General features: G+C 42.4%; 2 protein-coding genes and 2 long non-coding RNA genes across 4 annotated transcripts; 3 read left to right on the top strand and 1 right to left on the bottom strand.

Moving 5' to 3' along the window:
- Positions 1-2,348, top strand: LOC122415771 (uncharacterized). Its single transcript, XM_043428211.1, has 3 exons — positions 1-278; positions 412-465; positions 661-2,348. Exons 1-3 carry the CDS (start codon positions 198-200, stop codon positions 1,009-1,011), a joined length of 486 nt encoding a protein of 161 aa, XP_043284146.1. The 5' UTR covers positions 1-197; the 3' UTR covers positions 1,012-2,348.
- Positions 2,349-2,744: 396 nt separating this feature from the next.
- LOC122415982 (uncharacterized) lies at positions 2,745-4,315 on the top strand. Its single transcript, XR_006262039.1, has 3 exons — positions 2,745-2,997; positions 3,120-3,221; positions 3,559-4,315. It is a non-coding gene; the product is annotated as an uncharacterized lncRNA (long non-coding RNA).
- A 165-nt stretch (positions 4,316-4,480) lies between these two features.
- On the top strand, positions 4,481-5,845 carry LOC122415981 (uncharacterized). Its single transcript, XR_006262038.1, has 2 exons — positions 4,481-4,817; positions 5,254-5,845. It is a non-coding gene; the product is annotated as an uncharacterized lncRNA (long non-coding RNA).
- LOC122415980 (serine-enriched protein) lies at positions 5,593-19,239 on the bottom strand. The gene is made up of 10 exons (XM_043428609.1): positions 18,507-19,239; positions 17,500-17,706; positions 11,147-11,267; positions 10,863-11,028; positions 7,352-7,545; positions 7,091-7,260; positions 6,800-6,982; positions 6,649-6,727; positions 6,368-6,546; positions 5,593-6,123 (listed from the first exon to the last, which is right to left on the bottom strand). Exons 2-10 carry the CDS (start codon positions 17,694-17,696, stop codon positions 5,922-5,924), a joined length of 1,491 nt encoding a protein of 496 aa, XP_043284544.1. The 5' UTR covers positions 17,697-17,706; positions 18,507-19,239; the 3' UTR covers positions 5,593-5,921.
- Between the last annotated feature and the right edge of the window lie 1,878 nt (positions 19,240-21,117).

Raw genomic sequence — 21,117 nt, 5'->3', positions numbered from 1 at the left:
CTCGCCAATCGCAAGTGTTCCTAGTTTGCTTCCACTTCAACTATATAAATGTCAATAAAACAAAAATGCCAATTCAATAGAAAAGATGGGTGCAAAGTGCGTAATGACTCCGCTCTCGCCGACGTATATATAAGCAGAAAAAATTTCGAAAACTTTCAACAGTCTTCGTCGCTAGAATTTCGTTGTACTTGGCTATTATGGAGAAACATAATTACACGGTGATGTTGCTTCTTGTTTGTGCGATCGTTCAGGTTCATTCCTCCTTCGAAGGTGTCAACGTAAGTTAGAAATAACATTGAGCACATTTCGAATCGAACTTTTTTCATTTCCATAATCAACCATTTACTATTATTGGCTAGAAGAACGTTCTTGTAGTCGACTTTTGGTTTAATGTTCGTAAATTTTCTTTAGGCCGAAGATGATTTGGCGGCGATCGGATCCAATCGAATCGCAGCCGAAAACGAGGTGAGTTTCAAATGGTTACAAATAATTCAACGGACCAATCATGGACGAATCGAAAATTGAAAAAAATAATCGAGTCCGGAAAAGTTAACCTTACAAAAAGCCAAAATTTCATCGAGCCTCGCGCTCATTGCTTACGCCCAATTCATCATTCTTGTTCTACGGCACGGTTTAATTATTCAAGTCTTATTTTCCTAGTCGGCCGTTGATGTTCTACCCGGCGATGAAGAACCAAATGATCCATCTTCGCCAGTGATATTTGCCGGTCACGCTGATCGAAGGATAAGGAGAACACCTGGGGCACCGAATAACAGCTCCGAGAAGTTGGAGAAATTGAAAAAAGCCCTGGCATCATCCGGAGTCACGCCTGCAGTGCCGCAATCCGGAGATCTAATTCGAGTCCAACGCGACAACTTGATAAGAGATTTTAACCGAATTGTCGCAGATCTAATGCGAGTGCACCGAATAAGAAGGAACGAAGCGTACCTCCGCGCTCTTTTAGAACATGAAAACCTGGTTGACCAAATAATTCTGATGAATGGACCCTAAGTTCGTGAGTCCAACTTCAGAGCTGACCGAAGCGCGGAGTTTTCGAAGAGTTCGAAGAAAATCGTCGACCAACTTGTCAGTGGATGAAGAAATTTGGATTTGCACTCTTGTGCATTTTAGATGTAAACTTATTCATGTTTTAATAAAACGATACACCAAAAAACGTCCTTCATAAGCGTTAAGGGGGGTCCTGCTTTAAAAAGTCAAAAAACATCGGTCGCTTCTTCGAGAATGTTTTTGCATAGACGGAAATAACTCACCGTGTTGCGAACTTTTCGGTGTAGTTTCAAGTATATTTCAAGAATACAAAAACATTTTTTTAATGGGAGCATTACTAATTTGGCACATATAAACCATGTAGAAATTAGTATTTCTCACATTGAAAAAATGTTTTTATACTTTTGAAATATCCTTGAAATTATACCGAAAAGTTTGATGTGGTGAGTTATTTCCAACCATCCTAAAAACATTCCCGAAAACAATCGATTTTTTTAACTTTCTAAAGCACGCGGCCACCCCTTGATTTCAAAACTCCCGCTGTCATTTTATCTGCAAATGTAATTTCGGGTGTTTTTAAATAAGTAACCTGGCCATGATCGCGGGATGAATCACCCCTTCCCTCTTACAACGAATGACAAATTCTGAGTTGATTTTTGAGTTTACATTGGTTGATTTTAATACTACATGGTTGAGAAAATTTTGTACTCGATTGCAAAACAATAATAATCAGCAATGAAAGCGCTCCTCGAAGCACGTAAATTGGATAACAATTATATTAATTCGCTCTCTTTTAGCGTTGTTTCTACTTCACAAAGATTTTTCTAATGAGTCGAATATCGCAAGTGTTTTTAATGACGATTCGATAGGAGCTGAGCGAAGAGCGTGCGAGAGAAACCCGTCGACATACGAAAAAAATAAACCTATGTTTGCATACTTTCCGCAGTTTTTAGTGTTATAAAAGCCATAAATCGTGAGCGCTTCTCAATTTTCTGTCATCTCGGGCCGATATCGATAAAGTACAATATGAATTAATTCAAATAAAAGAATCAAAAATGCGTCATAAAACCTCCGGCAAACATATAAAAACAGCATGAATTTCGAAAATTTTAAACAGTCTTCGTCGCTCGAAAGATCGTCTGTACACGGAGAGAATTAAATTTGTAAAATTATCGTGAGTACCGATAGTGCGGTTACGAGCTGCGATTCGTGAAATTATAAGACAAAAATTGAATTTTCCTATAAATTAAACAATATTTATTGTTCAAAGTAGGGACTTTTATCGAAGTATTTAGTAAATTTTGACCTCCTGTCTGCAATATTTACTGTCAAAAGCATGAAATTTCCGCAAAATATTAAAAATATTGCAGTGCGTTACAGGAATGAATACTTTTCGTTAAGGAGGGTGGCTACGTTCGTCGAATTGATAAGAAATTGATCAAATTTGGTGATAATGTTCTTCAACATCAAATGCGAAGACACAATTTTTTTCAAAATTTTCTTCTGCTTAGTTATCGAGTAATTACGCATTAAAGCAGATTTCTTATGCCCGGAATGTATACCTATCCTATATATATGGAAACGCTATGCTTATACACGTGAACTTTAGTGATCAATTACTCGATAACTGTACAGAAGAAAAATCTGAAAAAAATTGTATTTTCAAATTTAACTCTAAAGAATATGTTCACCAAATTTTATTAAATTCTTATCATTTTGAAATTTTTAATGTATTTTACATGGTTTAGCATGGCAACATTGTATCGTCCCTAGCCACCCTCCTTAATTTGTCCCCGCAGTAAAACATATCACGCTAAATTTTACAGTGAATTTCACCCTAAATATAACCATTTCATTCAGGCACCAACCTCTTCAATATCCCATTGAATTACGTTGTACTTAGCAATTATGGAGAGACGTAATTACACGGCGATGTTGCTTCTCGTTTTTGCGACCGTCCAGATTTATTCCTCCCTCGAAGGTGTCAACGTAAGTCAGAAATAACATCGAGCACATTCCGAATAAAACTCTGTTCATTTCCATAATCAACAATTTACTGTATTGGCCAGAAAAACGTTGAAGTGGAACATTAAAAAATAGATAATTTGTAGATCGACGAGGACGACTTCTGGGGTTTAATATTCGTGAATTTTCTTTAGGCCCAAGATGGTTTGGCAGCGATCGGATCGAATGGAATCGCAGCCGAAAACGAGGTGAGTTTTATAGTCAAATGGTTACAAATAATTCGACGGACTAATCATTGACGAAGCGAAAATTGAAAAATAAACGAGTCCGGAAAAGTTAACCTTACATAAGGTCAAAATTTCATCGAGGCTCGCGCTCATTTCTTACGCTCAATTCATCATTCCTGTTCTATGGCACGGTCTAACCATTAAAGTCTTATTTTCTTAAACGATTCAACGGACTGATCACATATTGACGGATCGAGAATTGAAAAATAATTAATTCGTACGAAAGATCCCTCAATAGGACATTTTTTCACAATCCGTATAATTCTCATTTTTTTCCAAGCCATATTTTTTCTTCTAGTCGAGCGTTGATCTTCCGTCCGGAGATGAAGAAGAGAAACATTCATTTTTACCGGTGAAATCTGTCGGTCAGGCCGACAAAAGGATAAGAAGGACACCGGGAGCATCGAAGAACGCTAATAAGAAGTTGGAGAAACTAAAAAAAGCGTTGGAAAACAACCATGTAACACCGATCGTGTCGCGACCCGAAGATATAGCGCGTACCCAACGCAACGATCTGTTAAGAGAATTTGAAAGAATAGTAGCAAGGTTAATGGAACAAAGGAGGATAAGCAGGGAGCTGGCGACCGTGCAGGCAATGCTCGAAAATGAGGGATTGGTTAACCAAATAGTTGAAGCACATGACTGAATTATTCTTGTACCTAGTTCTCAAAGAGTTCTCACAATTCTTGCAGTAAGATGATTAAATTTGGGTTTCAAAAGCACAGGCATTTTCTAATTTTGTTTTATTTCGTTTTTATTATGAAATTTATTAATGTTTTGTGAAGCGACGCACGAAAAACGGCTTTTAGGAGTGTTGCTATCGGGTAGAAAAAATTGCGTCATTTAGAAGGAGAATATTAAATTAAAAAAGTCTCACTTCCATAATATTATCAAAAATCGACCAATATTCTCAATTGTAAAGTTGAAATAAAAAAGCACAAAATTATCGCAGGGCTATAAAGCACTCCTTGCCTTTTCGTTCACTTACAAGGAAAAACCGTCGCTCATCCTCGAATCGCGTTTAAAAACTTCGTGATCGATCACGAAAATAAGTAACGTCGTAGCTGAGCAAATAATTTGTCATAGAAAAATTATCAAAGCTGTAGAACGTGCCGAATAGACGAAAATACAAGCTAAAAATAAAAATAATCATCATTGCACGTATGTTGGCTCGAAGTAACCTCGAAGTAACAACACTTTCCTTATTTTTCTATCGTTGATTGGTCCACTTCTCTGTTTGCTCTCTAGCGTACGTTATCGCGAGTGTTTCGCATACTCTCTAATTTCAATGGAATGTCAACATGGAATATATTCGATAAAACTATAATAGCTGTGAAAATTGCGTCGTGTAGCCTCCCAAAATCGTATAAAAGCAGTATGATATATTAAAGAATTTCAACAGTCTTCATCGCTGTAAAAAGTCAGGCTCTAACCTCTTCGGTATCCTTTTGAATTTCGTTGTTTCTATCGATTATGGAGAGACGCAACTGCACCGTGATGTTGCTTCTTCTCGCTTGTGCGATCGTCCAAGTTCATTCCTCCTTCGAAAGTGTCAACGTAAGTTGGAAATAATATTGAGTACCTTTGAATCGAACTTTTTTAACTTCCATAAAGAGCCATTTCGATACGATATTGGCCATGAAAACGTTATTGTAGTCGACTTCTGGTTTAAGATTTGGCATCCGTCGTATCGAATAGAATTAACGGGAAAAAAATTGAAAAATCATTGAGTCCGGAATATAGTAAAGCGTACGTACAACGAACATTGTGCATAAAAAATTTGTAAAAATCAGCTGATCGTGGTCAAACGCTCCCAGCTTTGCTTTGCCCGCCGTGCGGGCACGCAGTCGGGAGTTAAAAAGTCGAAATTTTATCGAGGCTCGCTCAATTCGTACCAAGAATTTTCTAATCAAGATACTGCACAATCCGGGTTATTCTCATTCCTTTGATATGTGGCACGAGTATACTATTCACGAGCTTTCTTTCCTGATAGATCGTTGATATTCCATCCGGAGATAAAGAAAAAGATGATGTACCTTCACCAGTAACATTCGACGAACATAACCACAAAATAATAAGAAGAACACCTGGGGCACCGAAAAATGATTCGGAGAGGCTGAATGCTTTGAAAAGAGCGATAGCACAATTACGTCCTAAAGTGTCGCGACCTGAAGATATAGCGCAAACCCACAGAGAGAACCTGATGAGACAATTCGATGGAATCGTTGAAAATATTCAGCGAGTGTACAGACTAAATAGGGAGGCAGCAATCGCCCGCGCTATGAGTGAGAATAGAGGACTGGTTGACGAAATAATTACAGCACATGAGATCTAAGTTTTTCCGTGCCCAATTCTCACAGTTGGTTCGAGCACAGAATTTCCGAATATATCACAGTGTTTTGATACAAAATTTATTCGTGTTTTATGAATCGATGCACAAAAAATGGCCTCCGCAAGAGCGTTAGTATTAAGTCGAAAAAATCACACCATTTGGAAGGAGGATTTTTAATTCCAAAACTCTCGCTGTTATTATTTCTGTAAATGTAAATTTGACAGTTGAAATGATAATAACCCCACAATAATGATCGCGGGACTATGAATTAGCCCTCCTCGTTTCGTTTATGTACAAAAAATAACGAATTCTCCATCCGTTCCGGAATTTCAATGGCTCGATTTTGAGATCGGATGACTCGGTGTAAAAACTTCGTAATCAATTACGGAAAAATGATAATCTCCCATGAGAACGCTACTCGAAGCATGTTCGCCGTCGTAGCTGTGCGGTAGATTGCTGTAACTCTCCATATTGACGTTGCAGTTATTGGCGATCAGTAGGTCGGCCCCTGCTCCAAAAATCGGCCCGATGCTGTGGACAACGAAAAGAAAAACTTATGGATCAATTGAAAAAACCTCATCCGGGGATTCGTGGAATAATCGGATATCGAAAAGTTAGTCCAAATTTTACATCATTTCCCAATGAAACAAAGCGTCTCAATCTTTTTTTGATATTTTTACGCGCTATTTATTATAACCTCTTTTACTCGAAAACCATCTTTAGTTCCGAAGCACCTTTTAAATGCAAATCGTAGAAGTAACAAATTGAATCTTACTCAGGATGATAGCAAATAGCGAACGGTTTTTTCACAATGTCGTACTTGGTCGGGGGTACGTCTTGATTGTTCGTAAGTGTGAACAAAAATGCTTTTTCTGACGAGATGTAGTGCCCTTTCGCGCTCGTTTTGCCCCATGGAGCGTCACTAAAACCACCGCATATTTCACCTCGAGCACCCTGAAATATTGGTATATAATTTATAAATAAAATATCTATCAACCGCTCTCAACAAAACATGGTAAAAGGACTCCTCATAGATCTAACATTAATCTTACGCACCAATGCTATTACATAAGTTGGAGAAACTCCGTCGCAGTGTCTGTGAAACGCGACCGCCGAATACCCATGGCTCGAGGCTCTGCAATTTTGTATGAACTTTGAATAAATATTCTGTAATTATTTCATAAATGCCAAAAAAATGAATTCTCACCTGTAAACTAACCGCCAGCTTTGCTTGGCCGAACCGTACCACTGGTTCAACAAACGCTGAAAGCCCGTTTTGTCACGTGACAATATTTGGGAGCCTGGAAACAAGAAAGGGCTGACTCTTGGTTGGAGACGTTTGTCAGCACAAATCTCAGAATATTTATTCGGCAATGCTGCGTATCGATATCTAAAGCAATAAATTCAAAAGTTATGACACACAACGATGAAAAATATGGAAAATCCCTAAAAATAATGAATAATGAAATATTTTCATCTGTGATTGTGGATCACGTACCTTTCCAAAGAAAGTTCGATTGGCACAGCTCCTGTTGGTTCCACTTCTTCGGCAAATACTTGACTGTCGATTAGTAAGAGCCTCACATGATTTATAACACCTGCCAAATGTTGACAGACTCTTACTCTCTCTTCTTCGGTCCAGTGCTGAGTCGGCTGCGTCACACCTGCCTATTCGTTCATTTTTATCACTTACAGTCCCTTCCTTTCGTTATCAAACTGCGGATTAACAGGTAATTAGCAAAAAAGAGAAGAAAATAACCTGATACTTTGCCCAGTTGAGCACGGCTCTCCAAACATCCTCTTCCTCGAGGCCAAGATAGTCAGACGAAATCAATGTAACAAGGGCATCTTTGGGAAGATTGCAAAATGCTGTTGTTTTCACTGTGTCTACTGCATTTTCTCCAATGAAAGCATAACAGCGTTCAATGAACGAAGAACAGGCTCCTTTCCCTCCTGGAAAATGACATTGATTCTATTTTCAATTCCTCCGTTACAGATTTCTACTGTGACACTATCGAGAGAAATAATGTACCGGTAACATGTTGATATTTTTGAGGCGTGCACAGCTATTTTTATTACAGCACCTGTTCAAAAACTAGTTTTCGAATACGGTTTGTTATCCTCCAGTAAAAAAGATCGTTTGTTCTTTCGGATTACTCAAAATATCAGATTCATTTCAATGAAAAAAGCATTGAAATTCTTTGCAAAAAAAAATAGTTGAACGTTCTTTCAAGGGACAGGTAAATGAATGACAAAAGCCAAGAATTTATTTAAAAAATTTAATTACTCCTCCAAAACTCAGCGTGGATGAAAATCCATGAAATCATTATGACAAAAATACTTATCAGCGAGTACATAACGCAGTATTTCCAAAAAGTACAATATCGACACGTAGAACATGAAAAATACCACGTTTTCGGTTGTAATTAGATTTTTTCTTACTCCTATTTAGTCATCTTTTGATACGATATTTTGTCATCAATACCACGGAGAAAGTATAAACACACTGGCCGCCCTAGTTTTGTTTTTCAAAGATTTTCAAAGTTCCTTGAAAAATGATTGTTTCGAAGCGAGTATTCGAAATTCGGCGAACGATGTATTTTACATTTATTGATCTAGAATTCACAGTTGGAAGTTATTTTGAGGTTGGGTCCGTAAATTTGGCGTTGGAACGGAATGTCTGCAGTTCCAAAGCCTGGAGTCCAAAATTCCCAAAATTCGAGGTTAGAATTTAAAGCTGAGATCAATTTGCAGTGGGATTGGTATTTTGAATGAGTGTTATGTTGTCGCCTTTGAGCATGATGCGTCCGAGTTGTTTACGATTTTTCGTCTTGGTGTGATACTCTTCAGCGTCGTCGAGTACGAGATTCATGTATTCATCGAAGCCGACGATGTGTCCCTCGATTCGTAGGTTAATATTTTCGAAAAGCCACACTTGAACCCTCGAGCGGTTTTGCAAATATCGAAAAATCAGATTTATGGGTTGTACCATAACCTTTTGCACTTTTTGCGGTCCTTTGTACGACATTGTTGATGATTTTACTGTCTTGACGTTTTCTCACGAAACTCGACAGCACAACGCGGCTCTTTCGTCGTGGAAGTCGCGTTTGCACGAAAAATGCCGGGAACACGTTCCTTCCCTCTTCCCTGTTTCTTTGGCCGTTGCTTCTGCGCAAACAAATCGACCGCGGCGGCGTCTCGTGCCCATTTTCTGAACTTCGAACCGAGACTCCGCGTTGTGACGTTACCGATAGAAACGTCAAGAACGTACCTGACAACCTGACTCGACGGATGCGAGCTGGCGCTATGTATACCGTTTGCGAGGTTGCGAATACATGCTCATTTTAAGGTATTTTTTTTCGCATGACCGTATTTTTTATTGGTGGTGTAAATTGGGGCACTCGAAATTGGACTGCCATTTTTCCAACTTCTATCGTTAATTATCTCTTTTAAGCATTATTTCGCTAACCCTATTTTTTTCCATCTGTGTGACAGTTTGTATCAGGAATTTAGAATTATTTTATTATATGAATTATTTAATAGAAATGTGGCGATGATGGAATCTCCGTAAGCTCCCGTATAAATTTTACGATTTTTCAACTTTTCATTATTTATTAAATGTTCGATAACCTAACCTGAAATTTCGCCAATCTATTCGCATGCACTTTTACTTTACTGTTATTTAAAATCAGTTATTTCTAGAATATTTCGGTTCGTGAAAGGAATACCTTAAAGTAGTTCAGCTGTTCGTCGATAAAGTACGATGAAGGTTAACTTTATTTCCGGTAAATGATAGTTTAGGGTCCCCTGATAGCGTGAAGCACAGTTCCGGGGTATCTTACGGGGAAAAATTTTGAATTATTTCATTTACAATTTTGAGTTTTTAACACGGTACCCTATGGGAGAGCTGACAATAATTTTAATTCTGAAAAAATTGTACGGTGTTAAAGCTCCGAAATAGTTTATATCGTGAAGAAAATTTATCACAGATTCCATTTATTTAAAAAAAAAAAAAAAAAAAAAAAAAAAACATCACCTTACTATGGAGCTTTTAAGAAGGAAAATATGAAAAAACTTTAGTTTTTGACGCGTCGAGAACGGATGCCAGTCATTACGTTGAACTGTTGGTAACGGCTCATTGAGCTTCGGGAAAATTCGGGAATCACGGAAATTTCATCAAATGTATTTTCCAGACTGACTCACCATACATGCTTTCATTCGCCTATAATATTATCTTTTAAAGATATTCTTGGAACATCTTATAACATTGTTCTTGTGATAAAAATATTTTCAACGTGTGTGTTGATTAATTTTATTAATAATTTATACTTCAAATAAATCAAGATAAAATAGTTGCAAACCTGACTAGTCATGGAACGGCCGAATTACTTTAACCCTCTCAGACCGAGACCTATTTCGCGTTGACGGAAAATGATTCCCTTCATAATTTTATCTCAAAATACTTTCTAGTTTCCGAATCCATTGTGACGGTTCAGTTTTTTTGTTGGGAAATATGAATTTTTGAATGTTCGCTGCGCGCAGCACCAGGTCCTTGGGGAGCAAAATCAGGAAAATTTACGAATGAATCTAGCACCGAATACCTTAAATACATCATATTAGCTTCCCTTTGAAAGGAAATAACGTTTGGAGTACGAAAAAAAAATGTGTACTCACTTTTCTTTTGCGATAACTAAAGCACCTTTTCACGCAACGCCAACTCAACATGAAACGCCGACTTCATATTGATATTTCGATGGGTTAAAGCAGTTTATCTCTTGGTTTAGGAGTTTCTATGGTGCAATCTAACCTTGCTTGATGGAAATAGTCAGTTAAAACCCCGACCTTACTGACCGATGCAGTTTTATTGGGCCTGGAAGCGCGTATCGCGTAGAAGCAACATACGGTCCGAGAGGGTTAAGAGTTAAAAACAGTTTTTTTATTTCGAAATAAACATTATTTGCCGTGAGAAACGAGGGTTTTTCTAAAAAATCGTTCGAGCACAAAATTCGGGTGATACCAAATGTTGAAAAGCTAATAAAATATAGGTTTTGTCTCCCCGGGAATTTCGATGACCGACTTATGTAAAAAGAGCTCAGAAAAGTGGAGTTTTATAAATTGATGAGACACGCGACAGCTCGATGAGAGAAACGATGGGTCGAATTATTGATAAATGCTGGATTCGCGGAGCCGGAAAACGGAGTGTTGAATTTCCGGTGTGAAAATAGGAGTTCGGGGGGAGTGCTGTGAGGCTAATTTGAAACGTAGCTTACCGAGCACTCTTTCCTGTGCATCGAGGGCTGCTGTCAGAAGGGCGCAGGCGTTGCCAGGGCTGAGGGTTGACGAAACGTGGTCCTCGCAGCTCCGCCAAAGTTCTTCGACTCCGAGTTCTTGGGCCAATCCCAACATTTCGAATATTCCACTGTCCTGTAGCATGATCTGTCATCGGTACGCAAAATTTCGAAATATTGTAATAACAAATTCTATAATATCGTGTATAAAAAACAGGAAAAATGAGGTTGAATGAAACTCCCTGAAAGGACGAGTCGTCCGGTACCTTTCCAGTGTAGACGTAGTGAATGAACTGTCTGAAAGTTTCTGGATGTGCGTGAGGCATTCTCACGGGTGTAGGATTCCCGGGTGTCCCGAGTCTCTTCGCGGCCGTGAAATTTTTGCATCTGAAATCGAACGAGCTCGTTTTTTTCAATCGTAAGATAAAAGAGAAATCATTCTTTCGACTCCCCGATCGACGCGCTGAAACAAATTATTCAAATTCAACAAAAAATTATTCCACAAAAAAAGATTGAGACAGCGGGCTCGACGGAGCGGTAATGATTTTCCCACGAAAGCGGATGAAGCATTAAAAACGGAAAGACTCGAAGCGAGGAGCGCGATTTCGAGAAAGAATATGAGCGTGGAAGGTTGTTAGAAGAGCGACGCGCCCCGTGAGACCCTTTTTTCTCGCGGGCACGTTCACACCCCCGAGTACCGTGGTGAGAGATATGGGTACAGTATGACGCAGCGCGTACGTCCTTCCGGTAACGAACACTCGAAAAGGTTCGTGCGAGCGAGCCGAGGATCGGGGGTGCAGTGTTACAGGGACTGAGAGGAGCGGCTCGCCGGCTGTCCTCGTTTCGCGTAGGAAGACACAGCGACGTGGCGCTCTCGCCGCGAGAAGGGCTCAAACTTGCGGGAGCCCGGACTCGAGAGGGCTTCGAGTGCGCCCTTTTGAAAGCTCGGGCTCTCGATACGTGTGAATTGTGGTCCCACAAGGAGGAGAACCGCCCCCGGTCACCTCTTCGAGATCGCCACGCTCGATCTCACTCACTCGAATCAACAGCTCCGGCGACACAAACAAAAGCGCTTAATTGACTTCGTCAGTCAAGCTCTTGCGTTAGGCAAGGGTGCGCGATACGTAACTACCGCCCACGGGACACCGCGTCACGGCTCCGACTTGCCGCGCAGCTCTGCCGAACGACTGCCCCTGCAAATTGATCCTACGAACTACGCGAAAATTCCTCGAGCCGGGCCCTTAATCACTCCCGTCCGGGGCGTGCAGTTGTTCCAATGAGCGGGATTCGGATCGCCTTTTGCCGGGAGGATTACTCATCGGCACCGGAGCCTGCGGATTCTGGGCGAAGGCCCTCGAGTGGAAGAGACGTCGTTCCTATGTGGTACTCGGTTTCTCGAGGCCCTCGCATCAACGGAGACTGAATTATAATCATCCTGGAACGAGACTATCCCTCGGGAGCCGATTCTGAGCTCCGGGTCGACCTGGTTCGCGTTGTTCAGGTTTCGTGGTGGCTTCCAGAGCTCGGAGGGGGCTCGGAGGATTTTCTGGAAAAGTTAAATCCCGAAGCTGGAGTCGATGCCTCGTTCGTAACGCTTCTGTGAGGAGGCCTCGAAGCAGAACTCGACAGCGACATCCGCCGACGTCGGCACGGTCCTAACCCACATAACCTGCCGCAACGTTGGTTCGTCGCTGCTCAAAAGTGAAGGCAACATTTTGAAGGAGGGCCGCTCAAAGGGCGCGCGCTGATTCGGTTCTCGAGGACGTACACGGAGGGATCTACCATTCGTCGAAAAAGTAATGAAAGCGAGCAGTGTGTACGAGTGTCGGGCCAAGTCCGAGAATTGCGTCGAATGGGAGAGCATTAAGGGGCCGCAAAAACTTGTAAAAGCTGGGAAAGAGAGTGAGACGGAGGGAATGAAAGCTATTGAAAGTGGCGCGGTGGAGCAAAAGCGTGTGCAAAGAGCGCCTGCTCGTATCGAATCAAAAGAAATGTGTCAAAGGGCGCGAGCACGATGCCGAAGCGGACGCAAATGGAAGGCGAGAAAGAGGGAGCTTTGACACCGACTGCGCTCCGCGTTCGCGAGACCGCCGAAGGGAAGAGCCGCGCTCAGGGCGCGCAGCTTCGGAGCTGCTGTTCCCTCCAGGCGAATGTCCGGGTATATGAACTTAGTCCCCGTTTCCTTTTTCTCCCCCTGGACCCTCCCGCTCCCCGAAAAATCTAAAGGGAATGCTAAAAAGTCCACGTTTTCTACTCGTTTGAAAAAGCGCTTTAACGTCGTCACGAAACCTCCGCGCGGGACACAACTGAACTGGGTCGCGAATCCATTCGATAAAAGCCGCGCACGAACAGACAATTCCCTCGTTCGTAACGCCTCACGATCTCTGCTGCTTCTTTAATTATCTCGCAACAATTATTGCGGCACACTAGAAAATCAGCACTCGCATGAGCGTCACAATCATCACTCGCTTCGTTCTCTGCAGCGCAATGACAACGAGAGCCGAGCTAGCGCCGTTACGGCGTTTCCAGATTTAGTTTCCGTTTCGGCGAGTGAAAATAATCATGATAATGGAATTGTGAAAACGATGAATTGCAGCGGGAATGCATGGACCGAAAAAAGGGTAAATAAGGGTCTGTTTTGCGGTGTTCGGTGCGCCACAGAAAATGAGAGGAAACGAATGAGGCGGAGGGGGGGTCGTTTCGAAAGGTTAAATTTTCACAGACGCTTGTGTACAACAGCGAACGGTGTCGGTGATCTCTTTCACCTTCGTACCTCTCGCGACGGGAAGGGTTGAAGGTTGCCTCGGGGTAGCCGCGAGCAACGCTAACGACCAAGCCCACGATTATACAGCTCTGACTCTTAGTCCCTTGAGACTCTACGGGGCTTCCGCGGAAATAAAGAAAAAGGGAAAAAGAACCGCTCGACTTGCGCGGCGTGTGTTTGATAAAGCAGCGATAAACTTGACTGACGCGCTTTGCGGTCTTTCGTCGCGTGCAAAAATCCATCACGCAATTTATCTCCGAGCGAAGCTGCGAGAACGAAATGAGAGGGACGAAATTCCGCGCGCCGCTTTTCTCTGCTCCCGACACTTATTCGGTGAAGAATAAAAATCAAGCCAAGATTGTCAGCTACCGATGACACCATAACGACTCGCCGATCTCCGATCGCTTTGCTCTCAGTCTATTAGCCGGAGCCGCTGTCGGAGAAAAAAGTCGCTGAGGGGACCTCGAATCTGCGAATAACGGGCGATTCAATACCGCCGAAACTCGTATTTGTCGCCTCCTCGAAGCACTCGCAATTTCCCTTGCCGCCCACTCCATCATTCAGCGCCCATTTTTTCCTCGCTTCGTGGCGCAACGCATCGACGGAAAAGAGACAAAAGTCATCTTGACACGCGGACAAAAAGAGGGAGAGGGGAAACGGACTTGCTGGATTTGTCAGAAGCCACTCGCGTCCTATTCCGCCTCTCATAGACATTCACAATCCTCTCCGCACTCGCCCTAAAGATTTTCAACGTTCGACCAAATTCCATTCACCATCGGAACCGGTGCAACCAGACTTTCCCAACTGTCAAAGGCATCCCCGACTCCATTCTACGTCAATTGTTCATCCCCTCACTTTCCTCGCTCGAATTATTACTCGAGCCAAAGAATTTGCTTCCCTTTTGTCACTGCCGATTTTTCGCTAACGACCAACCACCGTTTCCCCTGTGGCGAGGCCATTTTTCCCGATCAAAATTTCACTCCCAATTTTCGAGCAATTCGGTAACGAATTCTTCACTGACTCTGTCAGAATCATTTTCATTCGATCGAACCATGAGACATTCTTAAGAATATGTCTTAAAATTTTCACAGAGTTTAAATGGGTTGTCGACCGAGACGCATATCAAATTTTAAAGGGTTCGTCTTGTTGAGATTATTGGAATAAACGTGTTTAACGATGTATTTGGTACAAAAGTCTAAATAATTAGAAATTGATCAAATTTGGTGATAATGTTCTTCAACATCGAGTGCGAAAACACAATTTTTTTCAAAATTTTCTTCCTCCTTAGTTATCGAGTAATTACGTATTAAGGAGTTTCGGTACAGAAGTCAAAATATTAAGAAATTGATCAAATTTGGTGATAATGTTCTTCAACATCAAGTGCGAAAACTCAAATTTTTTCAAAATTTTCTTCTACTTAGTTATCGAGTAATTACGCATTAAAGCAGATTTCTTATGCCCGGAATGTATACCTATATATATGGAAACGCTATGCTTATACACGTAAACTTTAGTGATCAATTACTCGATAACTGTGTAGAAGAAAAATCTTAAAAAATTTGTGTCGTCAAATTTGGCACTAAAGAATATGTTCACCAAATTTTATAAAATTCTGAACTTTTTGAATTTAAAATTTTTTTTAGCATGGATTAGCATGGCAACATTGTATCGCCTGTACCGAAACTCCTTAAAGCAGATTTCTTATGCCCGGAATGTATACCATGGAAACGCTATGCTTATACACGTGAACTTTAGTGATCAATTACTCGGTAAGCGTACAGAAGAAAAATCTTAAAAAATTTGTATTGTCAAATTAGTCACTAAAGAGTATGTTCACCAAATTTTATAAAATTCTGTTCATTTTGAATTTTTTTATGTTTTTAGCATGGTTTAGCATTGCAACATTGTAAGCCTGTACCAAATATCCTTAAGGGTGAATGATACAAAAGTCGAAATAATTAGAAATTGATCAAATTTGGTGATAATGTTCTTCAAAATCAAGTGCGAAAACACAAATTTTTTCAAAATTTTCTTCTGTTTAGTTATCAAGTAATTACGCATTAAAGCAGATTTCTTATGCCCGGAATGTATACCTATATATATGGAAACGCTATGCTTATACACGTGAACTTTAGTGATCAATTACTCGATAACTGTACAGAAGAAAAATCTTAAAAAATTTGTATTGTCAAATTTGGCACTAAAGAATATGTTCACCAAATTTTATAAAATTCTGATCATTTTGATTTTTTTTATGTTTTTAGCATGGTTTAGCATGGCAACATTGTATCGCCTGTGCAATATATCCTTAAATATGAAGAAAAATACACAGGGTTATGGCGACTATGCATGAAAAATCATTCATCCTTCCGTATGAGGAATGTACGCTTGTTACGAAGTTTATAAAAAAGTACACAACAACAATGAAGTACGTGACGACGAAAGCGATAATATCTTTGATTAGAAATTAAAAATCGATCCAATTTAGACAGCCATAAAATACGATTCTTCGGGCATGAACATTCTGACATTCGATACGAAAAAATTTGACATTCGCCATGAGATTGTTGACGCAGAAAGGATCAAATGATTTCGAAGAAGAAAAGCAACTGAGTCGTTCGTCTCGGTGCTTGTTTTGATCATTGATTCTTCAAAAATTTGCGTTATTCTCGCTTGCGATTGGAACGACGTGTGATTACTTTGGAATGAAAATTGATGCGGCGGGAGGAAAGAGAGAGAGCGAAAGAGACGGAGAAGCGTGATGAAGAAAAAGTCGTGTTATCAGAGAGTCTCGGGTAAGTGCGCATTCCCGGAGGACTTGATTAACGGTTAATCGTAATTTTTATTAAAATAAAGCACGGTTCTCTTGCCAAAACCGAGTGAGCCAGCGGTGCGCGGCTTGGAGGCAAATTTCCCAAGGGACCAAACTCCATGTGACCTCTTCACGGAACTGCGGGAAAATACGCAAGATCGAAGAGAGCACAGAAAAGTGGAAAACAGTCAACGGGAAGTAAATAAAAATGGAAATATCTGCAATGGGAAGAAAAAACTTGCAATTTTTTCTGCCCCCGATGTAATCCACCCGGAGAAGCTCATTTGGTCTGTTTTTCTCCTTCGATCATTAATGCTCTAATGGAGGACGAAATTAATGAATTTTTTCATGGTTTTATCGAAGGAAGAATGATTTTTAGTAGTTTGAGAAAGAAATACGAGGTACGATCGTTACGAATCGATTGATTTTTGTCAATTTTTTGCATTTTTAACAGTCTTTTGTCAAGCCTCGTCGCTCAAATTTCCGCCAGATTTCTCCAAGTTTCACCTTTTTTTGCTGCCAATTTCCATCCCTTTTCCACTTCGCTTTCCAACGCGAGAGTTAAAATCCACTTGTGAAAATTCCGAGGCTTGATTCCCCACGAAAATCTTGAATCAGGACAATGGCAACAATTAGGAAAAACGTCACGAAAAGTCAGGACTGCTCGCGATGAATATTAATTAAAGTAACGCTCATCAGCGCTCTATATACGCGACAATTTCCCGACTTCATTTTCCCCCGCGTTCTGCTCGAGCCGGACCGCAACGGAGTTCCGCCCCGGCCCCTGGGCTCGCCGTCTTTTTCCCAATTATACTTCAACGTTGGAAGGCAAAATTGGTGGTCTAAAATGCGCGCCATTCTTCTCCCACCGAAAGGAGACTTTTGCTTCCTACAGAACTCTCCCAAGTTTTTCCGTGGCGATCGTGACGAGCATCCCATTCGTTAAAGGACTCGATGAAGCGCGATTGTCTCACGAAGATTTTCATCTCTTTGAAGAAAACTTGGTTCGAAAAAATGATCCTCTGATCGCCTCCGCCTCGTACCTGGCTTGCAAGATGATCCGGTGACCGTAGACCGGAGTCTCGTCGCGTCCCAGCAGGAACATAATGTCCGCGGAGTCCTTGTCACCGGCCAACCTCGCCAGGTCCTCGAGGAGCCTGGGCACGCCGGCCAAGCCAGCTTCGCCGGAGACTCCGGTGGCTCCGGTGCTCGATCCAACCGCAACTACTCTCGTGCCCATTATTTCGACGCTGGAAAGAAAGAAAATTGAATTCGCAGAGTTTCAAAAGTCTATTTGAATCTCGAGTTTTTTCAAAAAACATCTCGAACCTGCCAACGAGTTTTTCAGATCGCGTCACCTTTCGAAAAACAATAAACAAAAATATCTCAATTGCATTGCAAAAACAAACAGCAAAAAGACATTCTCTACGATCGCCGCTAATTCGCTTTGTCCGCCGCGAGAGCTTTGACAAACGAGATAAAAACGGAAATGATCGAGGGCACAATCGGCGCTAATTACACGATCAATATTTGATTTGCATTCCCCCCGAGCCATGACACTGCGAACGTTGAGAGCTCTCCGATTCCGAGGGCTCATCATATTCGCCCCCCCCCCCCCCTTTTTCCTTCCCACCCTCTGCCGCTCCCAGTTTTCTGTCCTTTACTACGACAACGATGAGTCCTGCACTCGATTACGTATTAATTGCTCGAGGTTTTGCAGTTTTACGACGCCTCGACCGCGCGCACCGTCTGTTTACGCTAATTATCACAACAATTTATCGACAAAATCACTACGAAATATTAAAATTCATTTCGTTTAGTGCCAATTCCTGCTGAATTATTTAAATAAAAAAACGAATTTTTAAAAACACCATAAAAATAATGATTTCCGTACTATTTTTTACGACTGCTCCGAACAACTGGAATATTTGACACTATTTTTCTACTCCGATGATGCGATTGTGGAAATGAATTTGTTAGGATTCGTCCAGTTTGATTAATCGCTGGCTCATTGGTTCCGACGGACATTAAAACGTAAACACCGACCAACCTTCGCTGCCTTGGAATAATATTGGGATTGTTGTGCTCGGCGAACGACGTCAGCCTCAAGTCATATCGCTGTTGGATTTGTTCCGGATAAGCCGGTGTTTTTTTCCTCTCCTCGAATCAGTACATCAAAAAGCGAGGAAAAAACTTTGAATTCGCGCTCTCGTGAGAATTTCGGGGCACTAAAATTTGGTAGCTTTCCAATTTTCGGTTGAAACTTTCGACGGAAAATTTTGGTTGACAATTATTTATGACTTTAGACACTTAGTCGTTGGGACGCGAACGAAATTCACTCAGGAAAATCACAAGAAATCGAGAACTGCGAACGTCCACGCAGGTCGCTTCCCCTCAATGGCTGTTTATTACCGCCTTTTTTCACAAACTACTGGCAAATATTCGGCTTATTTTACACTGACTCCGCGTGGCTGGTTTCACGTCACGATCTTCCTCTCAGGTGTGTTTAGAGTCCTTGTGAGCAGTGCTCCCTCTCGAGATGACTTCTCTGCCGACCATGTTGCCAGATCGCGCCACAGCTCCCAGGAGGACACTCTGGGAATGTTATTATCGTATATTAGGTTTTTCGCTGGCGCTCTCGCGACATCGAAGAACGATTTAACGGAATTTTAGTATTGAGAAACCCCCGGAATTTCGTGAAGCCACGAAAAACGGAATTGAAACTTGCGAAGCGAAATAACCGGAGAGAAAAATCCGACCGTCTGCCATTGAGGCGGAGGAAGATTCGTTAGCTTCGCTACGAAAAGGCGCGATCGAATGTTTTGTTATTTCTTTCATTTTTATTTCCGCATGGCGAAATACCGGAACGCAATTACGTAGGAATCCCGTTCGACCCTGAACGAGATTTGCAGTGGTGCCCCTCGATTCGGTGGATCCCCAAAACTCGGTGGCTAAGTTACCAATGGCGATGAAAATGGCCGTTTTTTCTTCGAATGATCCACGGAAGTGTGAGCGGTCGGTAAAACGGATTATCGATCGATGATGCGAGCTCCCTCCGCAGGAGGGTACCACCGAGTCGTTAAAGATTCGAATGGAAAGATGCGATTCGAGAGCGAAATCTCATGGGTTCTCGTCGACTCTTCTATTGTTTACCGACTCCAGATGGACGGTTTTCTGGAGCACTCGAAGCTCGTGCGAACGCTCGCAGCGGTGGACAGTGTAGAAAAGTGGATTTTTGTATGAGAGCGAGGAGAAAGCGATTGGAGGGTCCTTCGAGATTGGCGATCTTGATGAGGACCCCTCAACGTCAAAAGCTTTTTACGAACGGAGGTTTAGTGGCAGCGACGAGCCTCGTATCGGTCGGGGGTCATGCACTCGAGGGGCCTGCGCAAGGGGCCCTACTCCGAGGAGAATCGAAACAGGGAGAGTTCCAAATCCGGAGGGGGCGTTGTGAGTTGGTCAAATTTGCGAAAATTATTTGAAAGGATGCGTGCCTGACTAGAGCAGGAAGCTCGAGATGCAGTACGAAGCGAGTTCATATATGGCGGAGAGGCTCTCAAAACGATTGGACTCGAGTGGCCAACTCCTTGAAGTAGCAAGATTTTAAGGGGTCGCCTGGGATGCGTTCGATTTGGAGTGCAGCGTAGAGGAGCGCTCAGGTTTAAACAACCGCGTAATAGCGCGATTAAGGTTGTGAACGCGGATGGCATTAACCACGCCGGAAATTGGAGCAGTCGTTAAATTCGGGAGGGACGAGTCCCGAGAGTGCAGAGAATCCGGACTCAAGTGCAATACGCAACACGCTCTTTCAGCGACGGCTCCATTTTTTTCAACAGTCGCGTGACGATTCGACGGGGTTATTATTATTGCACAATAGTACAATGCGGAAAATGGGCGCGGAGTAATTTGCGAAGAGTGAGACAAGAGAGAATCCACGTCGACGAGGCTTTCTCGGGCAATTCCTCGTTTCGACGGGGCCCTCCCCCGCTTTCCCACTTCAGTTGAAACCACTAATGTCTCTTCCATTATAACGTCACTTCCGATTTGGAATTTTCATCCCTCCTCCCAGTGGTTATCTCGTTGGGAAGCGGCGCGAGAGCCAGTACAATGGAAAAGAGATTCGAGAATCGAGAAACTCGATGCCGCAGCTCCATTGTGCACCGCTGTCGCTAATCCGCGTGCTGACTAAATGCCTGCGGGGGCTCCCGCTCGCCTACAAAGCCAGAATTAGTTGGCTCGATACATTTGCTTCGACCTGAAAGCACTCGGCGTTTCCCACTGTCTCTCCCGCCGGAACGTTTATTGCACGAGAGTCGATCCCGCAGAAACATCGGGCGGGCCAGCGATCGGGTTCCGGGGCGAGTTTCTTCCCTTGAAAATATGGACTCGCACCGCGGGTTCGCAGTCCGAAAGTTCTCGATATAACGACAAGACCATTGGGCATTCCGGGCAGGAAGCAAACGAGCCACTCGATGATTGAGACTGCCGGGGTGTCTTCGGCCATTTCCGCGGGGCTGTGCGGGGTGTCGCTCGTGTGGTATGCCCCGAGGCCCTCCGACTATTCGATTTCGCACCCAACGGCTCCAATCCCACGGGGCTCGGAGCGTTCGATCTCTCCTTTTAGCCGGAGGCTGGACGCGCGCGAGATCGCCGGGAATATT

Source organism: Venturia canescens, chromosome 9, assembly GCF_019457755.1.
Source record: "Venturia canescens isolate UGA chromosome 9, ASM1945775v1, whole genome shotgun sequence".
Classification (NCBI taxonomy): domain Eukaryota; kingdom Metazoa; phylum Arthropoda; class Insecta; order Hymenoptera; family Ichneumonidae; genus Venturia; species Venturia canescens.
Note: the sequence above shows the minus strand (reverse complement) of the source record. Positions and strands in the feature narration are given on the sequence as shown.